Source organism: Triticum aestivum, chromosome 1A, assembly GCF_018294505.1.
Source record: "Triticum aestivum cultivar Chinese Spring chromosome 1A, IWGSC CS RefSeq v2.1, whole genome shotgun sequence".
Classification (NCBI taxonomy): Eukaryota; Viridiplantae; Streptophyta; class Magnoliopsida; order Poales; family Poaceae; genus Triticum; species Triticum aestivum.
This window is the reverse complement of record NC_057794.1, coordinates 146,643,806-146,659,771: the sequence shown is the minus strand read 5'-3', so window position 1 is coordinate 146,659,771 and position 15,966 is coordinate 146,643,806. Positions and strand designations below refer to the sequence as shown.

The 15,966-nt window shown below is 42.8% G+C and overlaps 1 protein-coding gene across 10 annotated transcripts; it reads left to right on the top strand.

Moving 5' to 3' along the window:
* The first annotated feature begins 311 nt into the window (after positions 1–311).
* On the top strand, positions 312–10,224 carry LOC123041477 (putative protein TPRXL). 10 transcript variants are annotated; one of them, XR_006418548.1, is made up of 5 exons: positions 312–808; positions 1,313–4,799; positions 8,674–8,760; positions 8,856–8,965; positions 9,308–10,224. XR_006418548.1 is itself a non-coding variant. In XM_044464081.1 (3 exons), exons 2-3 carry the CDS (start codon positions 3,895–3,897, stop codon positions 4,730–4,732), a joined length of 738 nt encoding a protein of 245 aa, XP_044320016.1. In that variant the 5' UTR covers positions 312–808; positions 1,313–3,894; the 3' UTR covers positions 4,733–5,132. The 10 variants fall into 10 exon arrangements, 1 of the variants encoding a protein (XP_044320016.1); XR_006418543.1 differs by having other exon boundaries at positions 1,313–1,360; positions 1,474–4,799; positions 8,674–10,224; XR_006418544.1 differs by having other exon boundaries at positions 1,313–1,816; positions 4,681–4,799; positions 8,674–10,224.
* The last annotated feature ends 5,742 nt before the right edge of the window (positions 10,225–15,966 follow it).

Genomic DNA, 15,966 nt, shown 5'->3' with positions numbered 1-15,966 from the left:
AAACAACAATCTGCATGTCGTGCATTAGTGTTATATCGACGACCACCTTAGGCCAGTTATTTAATCGATGATTGCATCTATATCTATACTACTATTAAAAGAGTAAACATAATTTTGTCTAAAGCCACACAACAAACTGTACACGGGATAACCCGGACCCTCCGATCAAATCAACTTAAACACATCCTACTGACCATATTACATCAATAATCTGCCATCTTAATCAACGTCTGAGATTAAATGTTCTGCCTAGCGGACGCCCGTCTGCTAATCCTCCGCGCTCCGCGTCTATAGATCCCCGCAGCCTCGCCCGCAACTTCCTAATTTCCGGATCGATTCCATGAATCAGCTGCAAACATCGCGTCGCCGCTCCTTCCTTCCCTCCTCCCGTGCGCTCCCCCCCCCCCATTCACCTTGCCTCCCGTCGCCGCCTGCGCTCCTGCAAGCCGCCGCCGACCTCCTTTGTCGGTCAGTCGTGCCCAACGCCCTCCTCCTCCTTTCTCTCTTCCTCTCTCCGTCCCCGTGCAGGACGCCATGGCCATGGACCAAAGCTCCGCCGGACCTTCCATCGCGACTGCCAATCTTCCTCCTGACCAGATCACCGTCGCAACTGCTGCGGTCCAGGCTGGCCGCCGTCTTTTGCGGGTTCGTGGCCACGTTTTCCTACTAAACCATGGCCGCCACTTCCTGCTAGATTAGCGGACAGGGAGAAGAAGGAAGAAGTTGCAGTAATCAGAAGTGGCGAACCAGGGAGGGGACACAGTATGAATCGTGAGATAAACTTCGACTGAAAAAACATGATTCTAAGGTTAGCCCCTTTTCTTCGCTAATGTCTGATCCTTTCTCCTCTGCCCCCAGATTTTTTTTCTGGTAGGTTATGTACTCTAGAACACCTATGCTAGGCTACGTATTTTTTTTCTGCGACAAATCATGGATTAAGCTCTGCGGCAAGTTGTGTTCACAACTTTTAATCTAACTGTGTTCTTACATAAGAGCAAATTTTCCCAACAAACAGCAGAACAGAGGCCCCTCTTTCAACTTGCCGCAGATTGGTTATCCCATAACCAGATGTCAGAGGGAGAAATTCAGCTCCATAACCTCCATATAAATACCATCATCCTTGTTCCCTCCTTCCCACTTCTGTTACATGTTTACTTTTCTGTGTTGGCATGTCCTACAAATGCTGCACTTTTTTTGCCCTTCTCAGTAAATTGTTAGAAACCTAGACTCATGCGCAAAGGAATTATTTGATTCAGTGCTTTGTCAAATAAAAAATAGAATCTTTCTAAGTAGCACATGTCCTATTTTGCAGGTGATATATACTCGAGGGCATGAAGACGAGTATTTAATAATACTCCAGGTGAGATATATGCAGGTGTTCTGAATTGTGGTTTCGAGGAAAACAATGATGGAACTCAATATGCAGCCGCTAAGTTTGTTTTTGAAGCTTGATCAACATCTTTTATCGAGCAGTGCTATACACACGATCGTGTGCAGACGATGTGTGCACGACAAGGCAATCAGCTCCGTCCATTGCATGGCAACAGCAGGCAGCAGGCCGCTAGATGTGTATCGTGCAGTGGTCGTGCACACATTTGTCGTCTGTGAAGCAGTTCCGTCTTTTATCAGCTGTTAATTAGTACTAGGATTCATATGCATGTCTACTATTTTTCAGGAAACTCAAGACATGATGGTTCTGTTTTGGACGGAAAAGAAAAGTAGGACCACTGTGTTAACCCAATGCTTAGGTGATTAACTGCAGATCAAACAATTTTTATCACCTGCTTACGCAGTATGGAAGTGCACATTGTTATTGGTGAGTGACCTTCTTGGCATATGCAGATTTTCTGCATTCTGAATTTTTAGCCCTTGTGATTCTTGTAGGTTATGCTTTATTCAGGCGTATCACTTGTACTTCCATTGCTCTACATTTTACTTAAATCACATATTTGACACCTTGTACAATCTGCAGTTAATTACAAAATCCCCAGAGTCGCGGAGGTGTTCTAGACTATTTCATTAGTCCATTTAGAGCATGTCAAATGGAGCATCTTATTTAGGGATAAAATCAACTTTCCTCTGAAGTCTGTTGCTGGTACCACTCTTTTATATGGTGGTCTGAACTAGTCACGCTCTTGTGATAGATTACTACATCTAGCTGAAGTTAATAGCGCAAGGTGCTTGCTTAAGCTGCCAGCATGTAAGAAATACTAACATATTTGTTACCATTGTAATATGATATCTCAATTATGGTGCGCGTGTGCGTATGCGTGTGCCCTTGTAGCTGGTCTATTTGCAAATGGAACTGCTCCAAAAAATTCAATTAGAGCTAGCTGATAGTGACAGATAACTACATCTATGTGAACCTGCATTGTCCTACAGTCATACATACTTTGAGCTAGCTGATAGTGACAGAGTACTACATCTATGTGAACCCGTATTATCCTGTTATGCTTCTCTTGACCCTCTTTGCTTTGCATTTCAAAAATTGACCCTGAATTTCTAAAAACATGCTTTCCTACTGGTAAACTGGTAAGCTACATATGTAGTGTACTGGAATGGATAGCAATTAGGATAGCAAAAGTGGGGAATCGGGAGTACCTCAAATCGGAAATAAGCACAACAGAGTGCCGAAGTGGGGAATAAACAACCAACGTCGGCTTGCAGTTGCAGGGGCACCAGCCGCCGCGGCACTGCTGCCGCTGCACCTGGGCAGCATGCAGCGCAGCCGCGCAGGGTGGTGGGAGCCGCCGACGAGCGGAGTCTCCGAGCGCCGGGCGAGCTAGACGGAGAGGAAGGACGCGCAATTGCCACGGCAGATGATCCAGTGGAGATGAGTCTCATGCCTCTGCGCCCGCCTCCGTCAGCACCTAGCACTGGGTCGGCCCGCGAGCATGCCGAGCTCGAGCGGATCCTCGGGCACTTCAGCGACCAATTCGACAAGGAGGAGCTGAGAAGAGCAGGGGAGTGCGAGACCTCGCGCCGGCGATGGGGACAAAGGGAAGAGGCGGCCTGATGAGGTAGAGAGATAGAGAGAGAGCTATGGCCACCATGAAATGGGGAGCGGTGGTGAGAGAGCTGTTGCCACAATGATGAAGCGTCAGGCGTGGAGAACTGAGATGGAGCATCGAGTGTGTCTCATTTGTTTTTATTTTTTCTTGATCGACAGCCCTTTTGGTCAAGTAACAAGTACCGCACGCATTAGTTGTAAAAAAGAACAAATATATACGCACATACACTTAAAAAATACACGCGTTGGAAAATTTATTTTTTTTGAACACAGTACAGACGCACCCACTCATATATACGCACATACACTCACCTTATGAACTACACACACCCTACCCCTATGAGCACCTCCAAAAGACTGAGCCGACATATCGTATTAGATTTTACAAAGTCACCGATGGAAACGTCTACTCCCACTGAACGCGCATCGTCGAAAATCCTGAAATAAATTTAGGATAAATGTAAGGATCGGGACTTGAACCTTGGTGTGCTGGGGATACCATTGTCCACCTAACTATTCAACCATCCAATAAATTCATTTTTCTATGGATGCCTTTTGGTCATTTTCAATCTGGCGTGTTCGGTTTGACTCTTTTTGTGGGTAGAACTTGTATTACTGTAGAAGTTCAAAATTACAATCCTCCTTACATAAATCAGTAACCTCTCTAAGTTTGGAGGCCGACCAAACGACATTTCTACTTGCAGTTCTTGCAAATTTAGCAAAAAAAACACTAACCACATTCTGAGTTCGATTGAGATGAGTAATATGAGTCAGATGAAAAGACCTCAAATGCTTGATCTCCGCTACCAAAGACTCATAGGCTCGGTAAAAAGGATTGGCTAGAAAGTAAGATTTAAAATAGATGTTTTTATTATAGATTATACATGCATTGTACGTGCATATTTACTAGTGATAAAAGAAAATCTGCATTGCGCGTACATTCCTTACTTTTCTACATAATTAGCCGGCAAACCAATCCCGAAAAACATGTCGCGAGGACATTTTTACAAAAAAAAACCTCTAGCTTCTCCCGACCAAACCTGCGCTCCTTGTCGTCCTCCTCCGACAGAAGCAGCAGCTGCGCTGCTCTCCGCCGCCGCAGCTTCCCTGCTCCCCGCCGCCGCAGCTGCCCTACTCCCCGCCGCCGCAGCCCCCCCTGCTCGCCCGCTCTCCCGCCGCAGCTGCCTCCTGCTCCACTGCCGCAGTTGCCGCCCGCCTGCCTCCCCAAGCTCCCCTCTTCCTCAAAAAGATCTTCAATTTCCCCAGCTACCGCCACGCTCTGCTCCGGCTGCGCCGGAACTGCCGTCGGAGAGCCCGGAGGCGCCGGATCTGGACCACCAACAACAACGTCAAGGCCGATGAGCAGCCAGGTGTCGTCCTCGCCGTCGACGACGACGGTGTCGTCGACGCCACGGAGCGAGGGCGAGATCCTCCAGTCGGCCAACATCAAGAGTTTCGCCTTCACGGAGCTGATTTTCAGCTGGCTGCTGCTGCTGCTGCCCCCGGTAGCGCCGGCACCGTGCTGCCGCGTCCGGCACTCGCACCGGCGGCCGGCGGGGCACGCCTTCAAGTACGCCGTGCGCTACGTCCTCGTGGACCTCGACCACCTCGTTGTTGTTGTAAATTTTCCTCATTTGCGCTGAAGTGAGTCAGTTCTTTGTTTGATGAAGGCGTCTACTGACGGTACCCAAGAGCGTGGGGTACGATCAGAGAACAAGATGAATAATCAGCTACTGCTATGACGCAGCGGTGCAAGAACAAGATGAACACCTCAACATGTGCATTGCTGGTTAGTGTTTACATCTCCATCTTCTCTGTTACTCAAATGTTCTGAACTTTCTGAATCTCTGAACCACTTTACTGAATGTGAGTAAAATCTGTTCATTTTCTGAACCACTTCACTGAATGTGTGTAAAATCTATTCATTTTCTGGTTGGAATATTTGGACTAGTTCTGCTAGTTTAGAGTTTGGAGTATTTGCACAGTTAACTGAACAATTTTGCACAGATAACTGAACAGTTTTGCAAGCATTCGATCTATAAACAATTTTGTTTTCTGTAAGATTTATACTGTCTCTAAATTCAGTCATGAACTATGAACTCTGAAACTAGTACTGTCCCAATAGCATTTTAAGTTAGGACTGCACTTTTAAAGTTCAAGATACTCCTGTAAATTAAACCTCAACTTGCAGAGTTGTTGTTTTTAGTTAACTGAAATTATAGTGACTACTACTTTTTCCTTCTCCTCTGTTCTGAAACTTCAGCTATCATATCTACAGTACCTAGCTACTGTCAGAACAGAACACTGTATATCTATAGCTTCATTTTAGAAATTTAATGAGTGCATTTCTAAAATGGCAAAGATTATGGCGCAAAGATTAGTTACATCACATCAAGCATGCCATTCCATCTTTGATTCTGTTTTTGATGGAGTACTAGGTAACCTTGTGAAGTGAATAATGAGCATGGGCAATAAATATCCACTACTACTCCCACATTATGTCTTTGATTCTGTTTTTGATGGCACTAAATATTGAAAATACTAGCAGAAGTAATATTGTTAACCACTGGGCCCCAAGGAGATATCATCATCAGTAGATATCTACAGTTTTATTACTGGAGCCACCATACAAACCATGCAAACCTCATATTCTTTTGTTAGCTGAGAAGATCTGCTCTAGCATTTAGCATAAGGATTACCACCACTACTATCTTATGTTGTGTAGGTACTTAGAAGTTAATTAGGATCTTAGCTTAGAAGACCTGCTCTAGCACTAAGCAGAAGTTAATTTGGAGTACTATGACTTTTTAACAGTCTGTAAAACGGGGCACTTGCTTCACAGGAAAATTGAAACTGAAAAATTGCAAGAGTTTTGCTTGATGTTATACTGCTATCTCATATTGAAACTGAAAAAGTGAAAATTTGTAAGAGTTTTGCTTCATTTGGAGTACAAGTCCAAATCTGTATTGACAATACATGTTCTATTTTTCTATTGTTGATCAGATCCATATTGTCCTAAATTGCAAAGTAAGTTAGCACAAATTCAGTTTTAATCCAAATTATTCAAATAAATCCAAATATTTTAAATTAATCCAAATCAATTCAAATAAATCCAAATAACCCAAATTAATTCAAATAATCCAAATTAATCCAGTTAATCTAAATAACCCAGATAACTCAATTAATCCAAATAACCCAAATTCAATAACACAAGGATTAGACAAGGCATACATAAGGAGATGACATAAGAGCCTCTTTGTCCCCTCTTGACACAAGATTACACAAGACATACACAAGGAGCACCTGACTACATGACATAAGGGCCTCTTTGCCCCCTCTTGACTACATTCTTTCTCTGGCCACTTCTTCCCTTCCCTTTACTTTTTTTCTTTTCCCTTCTCTAGCTAATTCTTTCCTTTCATTTTCTTTTCCTATTGCAATTTCCATTTCTTCTATAGTGGCCCTAGTATCAACAACTACCCGACTGTCGCAATATACATTGGTTATTTCCAGTCCAGCATTTTGAAAGCGATCCTTGTGCAAGTGGGGCAACTTATATTGATTTCCTCCTTTGTCTTTCATAACTTCAAACATAACTGCTTCTAATGTGATAAAGCTTCTGTGCAACTTGTCGGGATCGTAGTTCTCGAATTCCTCTTCCACACCCTGTACCAGTTCCTGGATGTTTGTAGGTGACCTGTAGTCGGTTAGAGACTGGAGAGAGTTATGGAAGCAGAGGTCCAAACAATTTAACTCAGGGCTATTTGGGGGCTGTTGTAGTAATCGGATGTCAAGATCAGTTTGTTCCACAACTTCTCGAAAAGCTACATCATTGGGAAGGACATGAGGCTTTGTGTTATCCTGTTGGATGAATATTGTTGCTCCCTCATCATCGTCAGGCCACTTATCCTAAATTGTCCGGATAACCTTATTGATCAGATAATCTCTCCACACAGGCCTGGTTACTTTCACTGATGTCAACACTTTTGTTCCCTTTGTTTTGTTCTGACTTGTCCGCTTCGCCTCACTCTCTTCGACGAATGCCAAATGCCGATCTTCCCATCGAATGTTAGCTCCCCCTCATTGTTATATCGAGGCCTGGCAACAGCTGTTAGGAACATTACCTTCCCAATTTTGTGAGTGTTTGACACGGTGCGCTTTGGTTCAGGCTCTCTTGGAAGTACATAGTAACTATTCTTCACTCTCGTCATGTCAAACCACTTCTCATCGATGTGAACCATATTCGTCATTGGTTTGAACATAGCCCGAGAAGTTGAGATTGAATTGTCATCGACCATGGACATACAAAATTTCAATCTCGCAAGCTTGTTCTCTAGCTTGAGGTGAGGCTTCACGGTGCTTGTGATGCGGTTGAGCTCATTCAACTGGAACCTCTTATGTAGGGTCGATCGGGCCACACCTAGAGACCGTGCCAGAGATCGAATTGTTCTTCTTTTATTTAGTGGGATTGTTGAGGTCCTCTCTAGATCTAGCTCCTTTCTCTTTCGGCCAGATCTTCCCGGCTTCTTGCTTGAGACATCTACTTCTTTGCCATCGGCAATTTGCTTTTTGGTGTCTTCCCAGATTCTTTCAACAGATCGTACACTTATGTCCAACAGGTTTGAGACTAGCAGCTTGTCGTCTGGTTGAACAGACCCATCTCTGAGCTCGATTACCAGCAAGGCGAAGTAAACACCATGCCTCTCCTTATCTGACAATTCTCTTCTCTTTTCTTGAAGTATCCAATTCATAACTTCATCCTCTTCCTCTTGAGCTTCATCCTCTTTCCCTTCATCTTCTTGAGGCATCCAATTCATATCTTCATCGTCTTCCTCTTGAGGCATCAAGTTCAAATCCATAGCTGCATTCTTTGCCACTTGAGGTTCCTCCTCTTGAGGCATCAAATTCAAATTAATACCTTCATCGTCTTCCTCTTGAGGCATCATGTTCAAATCAATAGTTTCATGTTCTTCCTTTTGAGGCATCAAGTTCAAATCCATAGTTATGTTTCCTGCCATCAATGACAAAAGATGAGTACACCATGGTACCATAACAAGAATATACACACACAAAATGAGTATGCAAGTCAAACAAGAAATGCATTTGCACTAGTCAGACAAGAATACACACATACAAAGTAGTAGTAGGAGTACCACTGTCAACACTTTTGCACTAGTTCTGCTAGATATGATCATGAGTAGATATCTACAGTTTTACACTGCATTTTAACTGAATTTTCAGATTATGATCATGAGTACTCCATACACATGTCCAGATTAAACAAAAAGTATCATGTTCAAGCCAAATTTTGAAGATTGCAAATGACCATGACCATGATCAGCAACAATTTTGAAAGCAAAATTCAGTAAACAAAATTCTGTCAGTCCTGTCATTTTGTTTTCAGTCAGATTTGTATCCGCTGGGCACTTTAAATTTAGATTAATTCAGATCCATGTTGTCCTATATTGCTTACTGCAGCTAGAGTGGAAGTAGGAGTAGGAGTAGCTTCAACTACAGCAGGAAAAAAACTACAGTAGGAGTAACACTGTAATAGTGTCCTTGGAGTAGCCAGAGGACATGTGTTGATGATCTGCTAGGAGTATCGGTTTGGAAATACTTTGGCATGGTTGAACTGATGCTTATTTTTGTTTTTCTCTCTGCAGGAGCAGATTTCAGTTCAGAAGCAGATTTTGTGTTGCAATCATCACACTTAGGAGTAGTTTGTCATTTTAAATGGTCATTTAGTTTCAGTTCAGTTAACACTTCCTTGCTTCAGTAATTAGTTCCTGATATTGTCCAACATATGTGAATTAGTTCCTGATATTGACATTAATTTTTCATGTAGGCTCAATGCTCCTGATATTAGAGCAACTTTTCATTTCTGAAACTTTTAGCCTCAAATTGCAGACCTCCTGGTGCATCCCTTGAATAACAAAACATGCAAAAGGCTGGGAGGTCTGAACTCTAGCCTATACCTTTTGTGACAAATTTAGTAATCAATTGTTATTGCTTTTTTGTAGAGGTCCATCTTGAAGCATCTTTACTATAGGAGTACTCTGTTTAGAACATGAAGCAAATTCAGTAGACATTTTTACAAGAATTCAGTAGATTTCGTCATTTGGATAGGAGTATTTCTCTGCTTCATTTGTCAATTGGATCAAGATGCTACTCTACTTCACCATAAGAAGAAGTATTTTTATGCTCCATTTGTCACACAGTTTTACGTCACCATCATAAGCAGAAGTACCAATTGAAGTTTTACATCACCATCACACAGTTTTACTATACCTTCTTCAGGGTGCAGTGTAGTAGCAACAGCAGCACGGGCAGGGTCAATGAGCATCAGCACGGGCAGCTCAGTGGAGCAGCAGCAGCACGGGCAGGGTCAGTGGAGCAGCGGCAGCACGGGCAGGGTCAGTGGAGCGGCAGCAGCACGGGCAGAGACCACCGGCGACAAGGGAGAAGCAGCCGCACGGGTGTGTCGGTAGGGGAGAAGGAGCAGTACGGGTGCGCGGGCGTGGGAGATCGACGAGGCCGCTCTGGAGATCGAGGATCACGTGCGCGAGCTCCTGGCCCACCGGACCATGGAGGCAGGCTCCGGCGACGCCGATAGGGGATCACGGCGGCGCATGTGCCGGAGCTCGAAGAGGATGCACGGGAGCACGAGGAGGATGTGCGCGGGCTTCAGGAGGATGCGGGGGAGCTCGAGGAGGGACGTGCACGGCCTCGCGGAAGACGTAGCGGGAGAATTCGGCGACGCCCGCTGGTAATCGAAGAGGGAGAGGACCGCGGCGGCGCAGGTCTGGGCTGCGGCAGTGGAGGAGGTAACTGCCGATGGCGGCGAGAGCTTGTACTTGGCGACGGCGGAGGAGCTTAGCTGGGCTCGCCGGCCCCTAGCGAATCACGCAGCTGGGCGGCACCGTCCCCTGGCGATGCGCAGGCGACGGACGGAGGAAGAAGACGGGGCGGAGGGATTTGTTTGAAATGCTTTTGAAACCACGAGGTTTTTTTTGCAAAATTACCAATGAACTATGCCCGCGACATGTTTTTCGGGACGGAGGGAGTATTTTGTCAGATATTTTTTGTTGGTAAAGACACATCATCACAGTGTTAGCACTAGCTTATCCATTGGTCATAATCACAGCGAATCGAGAGAAATGCATGAAACACGACATTGTAATTCGAAGACAGCAATTGAGCAAGGTCGATGCATATTCAGCTTTTTTTTTTGTGTGTAGACGCATGTTTAGTTTGTAACCTGCTAAAGTTCTAAATTATGATATGTTTCTTCGCGCCAGATAAGTCTTGATGCAATCCAGTCAGCTGGATACATCACAATTAATAATAACTCAAGGTACCTCAAGAAAAACCAAGCGGTCAGCTTGGTAAGCTACCAACAAAAATTACAATCGAAGGTGCCTCAAGGGAAAAAACAGAAGTGATGAAACAATCCAAAATGACAGCAACCAAGTTGAGAATTGAATATAAATATTCATTTATTCACGACAGTATATATGTTTTGTTACATATATATGAAACTGGTGTGCCTTTCATGACATATTCTCGAACAGAAAAAAAAAAGATACAAATCAAGGCAGTACGATTCAAGAGCATGTTGCGCTTTTCATGGTTACATGTATATGCTTTGTTTAACCTAAGTAGCTAATCTTTGTGGCACCAGCTAGCTAGCCAATATGTTGAACGGCATATGCGCCATTCATGTAGATCGATATGTGTGAAATGTAGAGAAAATATATTCACTTCATTAGAGGATCGGCGAGCTAGTGGTGACCGACTCCGGGGCTCGGAACTGAGCCCTTAACGACGACCTGGCTAGCACGCCTACGCTTGGCACCGGTGATCTCAATGTTCCCAGCAAACGTAACAGGGATTGGCGGTGGTGGCGCCCTGAACACTTGAAGCAAATCTGGAGATGACGAGTATCGAGGTGGGCTGATCGTCTTCTCAGCGAGCATCTGTGGTTGATCACTTGGCATCATCCTAGCCTGCACAACAGAGTGCGGCAATGCCAACGCAAACAAGGAAAGTATCATAATGGCACGCGAGGAAGCCATGTCAATAAAATCGATCGAGCTAAGTTCGAAGAGTCTAATGTGAGTGTATATCTGTACGAAATTCTTTGTGTAAGAAGGAACGGAATGGGTGCAAATATGCGATGAGGTGAATGTGAGCAGCCTGGGCATGTATTTATAGGTGACGAGAGGTAGGAGTTGCAGCTGGCCACCAAGTATGTGCGACTGTGTGTGGAGTGGCGGTGATGATGGAGTTCGTGGCTGAGTCAACTTAGTGAGAACACATCACTATCACGTTTTCTTTGGACCGACACAAATAATAGAGCTTGTTTGTCAAGTTCATTTTATCGGGCACTTGGTAAAGATGAAAAAAGCCAAGTACATCGGAAAAAAACACCGGAAAAATAGCGCGCTATAGTGGCGCAAATATCACGTTGTAGTGTGTTGAAAAATGGCTCTTTAAATAATTCAGTGTACAATGTCTCGTTAATAGCACGTTTTAGTGTGATGTAGCATTGCTAATAGACTAGGCTATTTTGCTATACCATGCTATTTTTTTCATTGGAAAAAACATAGCAACGACAAAGAACTCGGCAAAAAGAGCACATTGCTGAGTGCAACACTAGTCAAAAACCTAGAACTCGGCAAATGGCTGGACACGAGTCCCAAGTGGCGATAGCTGAGGCCTGAGGGAACATTGACGTTGTCATAGTGTTTGATGAGTTGGGTCCTCGCAAAGATTTTGCGCCAATAGTGCTCTTTTACTTTCGTTCTTTTGTTTGTTTTATTATTCTTTCTATTTGCCGAGGGGAGTAATGTCTTATTATTATTTTACCGTTTTATTTTCTCCTCTTTGTACTTTTTGCATTTTTTCTTTGCCGAGTAGGTGTTGGACATTTTTTTTTGTTATTTACCATTTTATTTTCTCTGTTTGCAATTTTTTATCTAGTGGCGTACTTGTCAAAAGCATTTTATTAGTTTACTATTTTTTCTCTTATTTTTACTTTTATCTACACTTTTCCGAGTGGTGCACTGGGCATAGTTTTCTAAAAAATTTACTCTTTCATTTTCTTTTTTATTTTCCGAATGGTGTACTCAGCGAAATCCCTTTTTTATTTTGTACTTTGCTTTATTTCTTATTTTCCAAGTGGTGTCCTCATCAAAAGCCTTTGTTTTGTTTTTCTTTGTTTTTATTACTCCTGTGAATGCTTCTCTAACCCCATAGGGAAACAACTCTCAATTGAGGAAGATTTCTTGTAGGTTCAAATTGCAAATATCTCGAATGGGGGAAATAATTCTACATATTTTGAATATTAGCATTATTCTTCTAACCATTATGTTCATGATTCTGGGAAGAATTTTTTTTGCATATTCATTCATCTATGCTAACCCTCTCCGGGGAGAAACTCTTATGGTCTTCAATAATATTCCTCTAATGTTTTGCGTATATCAAATTCTTCTCAGCCATCCATCAAGATGTGGGTAGTTAAGAAGAACTAATTCTTTTGTAGGACTATGTCTCCGGTTGCACTGAGTGGGCCATGGATAACGGATGCACTAATCATATGACCAGAGACAAAAGCTTATTCACCAATCGTAAATTGTCTACTTTCTCACATAAGTATACCACATTTGGCAACAACAACAAAGGAAAGGTAATTGGGTTAGGTAAAGTTGCTATCTCCACAGAGAAAAATATTGAGAATGTTATGCTTGCTCAATCTCTTGGATTCAATCTTATGTCCATTGCAAAACTATGTGACTTGGGAATGATGGTATTATTCTCTATCACGAGATGTGTTGTATTTATGCAAAATGATAACACTTTTGTCTTTGAAGGCCAAAGAAAAGGTGATTTATATATTATGGATTTCTGTAAGGGTCCCTCAGTTTCCACCTGTTTGCTTGCAAAAGCTACAGAGGGTTGGTTGTGGCACTGAAGACTTGACTATGCAGGTATGTGAAACTTGCACGCACTGGTGAAGAAGAAAACACGTCATGGGAATTGCCGATGTTAAATTCGATAAAAAATGCCTCTGTGGTGCATGTGAGGCTGGCAAACTCGCGAAGAAATCTCATTCTGCGAGGACTATCATGACCACGACAAGATCACTCGATATTATTCACATGGTCCTCTTCCGAGCGGAAAACTACTCTAGCTTTGGTGGTAATCACTATGGACTCGTAATTGTCAATGATTTTTCTTGATTCACCTAGGTTTTCTTTCTAAAGGATAAATCCAGGAGCCAGCAAATCAACAAACGTTTTGCCAAGAAGACTAAAAAATAATATGATTTTGCCATCAAGCACATAAGAAGTAATATTGGCATGGAGTTAAAAAAATACAAATATCAAGGACTTTCTCGATGACAATGGCATCACCCATGATTTCTCCGTAGCTTATATTCCGCAACAAAAATGGGGTGGTGGAGTGAAAGAATCAGAACTTGAGATGACATGCACCATGTTTACTGCCTACAAGGCCCCAATTTGATTGGGCGGTTGACATCAACACCGCGTGCGATATCACCAAACGAGTTTATCTTCACAAATTTCTTAAGGAAACATCTTATGAGCTTATAACTGGTAACGAGCCAAATGTTTGCTATCTTAGAGTCTTTGGTGCTCCTAGCTATCTTAGAGTCTTTGGTGCTCCTAACATAATATGAATTACAATTATAAGTTTGCACCTAAAGCTCAATGAGGGATTACTTCTTGGTTATGGCTCAAATTCGCAAACTTACAGAGTTTATACTCCCACTTCGGGAAAGCTATGGAAACTATAATGTGCGGTTTGATCAATCTAACGACTCCAAAAGAGAGCACCTACCAAATGTGCTAGATGAACCTCCTCTAGATGAAGTCATCTGATCAATGGCTATTGGAGAGATCAAACATATTGAAGCAAATGCTTCAGATTCCTTTGATGATGATTCTCCTATGTAATGATCAATAACTCATAGTCAAGCTACCGTCGAGGAGAATGCTAGTCCCAAAAGTAATGTTAATACAGATAACAATTCTCAGCCCGAGAATAATATTAATCAGGAAGTGTAACCTGAAGGAAATGTTGGACCTCCTCTATGTTGAGTTGCAAATCGAGTGGACATCGACATGATTCTTGACAACATCAACCAACCAGGTCCAACCACTCTTCCCCGAGCTCAACTAGCTAACTTCTATGAGCATTTCTATTTTGTCTCTATCGAGGCACATCAAAGTTTGATGAAGACATGAAAGACTCCGGATTGGGTGTTGGCCATGCAGAATTCAGTTCAAGCACAACAAGGTGTGGAGTTTGGTCAAGCAACAAGGTGCAAAGGTGGACAAGTATACACATGATGTAGAGATATGATATGGAGGAATGTGGTAAAATCAAAGCACCTCCTTCAAGAAAGAAGAGATAGGAAGGCCAAAATCATACCTAAAAGCATGACCCAAAAATCACCATCTCCTCGGGGTGAGGTGACGAAGACCGCTACACCGGAGAAGGGGCACAACAATACCTGTCTTCTGGGAGAAGGCCACACTCAAAAAGGTGATTGAAGGACAGCGAAGACGTGATAGAAGGAGAGGGCGAATACACAGGTCTTGCATCAAGAGCTAAATCTATGGCTAGAACGCCCACACTTTGAATATGCTCTATCAGGATAGAAGGATGGGCATTTGGCTTGAAGATGGACAAGTCGTCTTAGTATTGAAAACTGCAGGATATGGGAAAATGGCGGGATTTTACGGAAAGTATCCTCACATGCCACATAACAGAGGAAGAAGATTGCGCCAAAAAATTGACATATGGAAATTTCTAGACAAAGTCATATACATGAATCTTCCACCTATCGACCCATACTTATAAGTATAATCACATCAATGAGAAACATCAAGAACGAGTTGCCACTACATGAAACCCAGAAAATGAGACGAAAGAGTTGACGAGTATCTATATCAATACTCACGAACCTTGATCTATCACGAGCACTAGTGGGTGGCTTGTTAGTGATAAGTCAAATGACTTATATGCATGTCTCCCTTTGATGCCAAGGTGGGGCCAAAAATTCCAAGACACCCAACGGGCATATCAGGAGGAGTGACACGACATCAGTAAGAGGATTAGCATCATACGATGCCAAGGGAGCCAGAAAACACTCTACGACATAGAAAAAGGGCCAAAAATGTGTTGTGTACCAACACCCAGTCCAACCCCTATCCTTGCATGCCTCAACACATTGACATGGATGTCTTCCATAAGGATGGAATAAGACCTCTCGCTCACCATAGTTTAGCTTATACCACATAGTGGGATTCCGACGCTTAACGACCAAATATGCACCACCGACATAACTCGTTGACTCTCCCTGACTCCTTGAGTCTCCCCTCCCTAAGACTATAATCTCTTGTATTCTCCATACATATAAGAAAAGATCAAGGCATGAAGTAAGGCTTTTATTTATTGTGGGAGCTTGAACTTGGGTAAATCGCATCTGTGATCTATGTCCAAGACCCCCAGGTCTCCTGATGTGACGCCCCTTCGCCTAAAAATTTCATGTACTCCCTCTAGTACCGTTGTTATGATCGTTTAAAATCCCTCCACAATGTGTGTCAAATAAAATCTTATTTTTTACATAATCACATTAATTTGGACAGGTAAATTACAGACTAACTAGAATATTTATGCCCCCCTTGCAACCATGGAAAATTATCTAGCCATTGAAAAAGTTATGTTCTACCCCTTTGTAATTGTAATGTCCCAACAAAAAAAATGACAATGTTGGTTGTAGGATCACCCTCCTATATTATATTAAAAATATATGTTGGAGTGATGAAGAACAGACGGTTTAGTTACTCTGGTTGTACATCTTTCAAACCTCGATTTTACTTCTCCCTCCATTCAAGTGTGTTGGGCACTTAATAGAATCCAGAAAT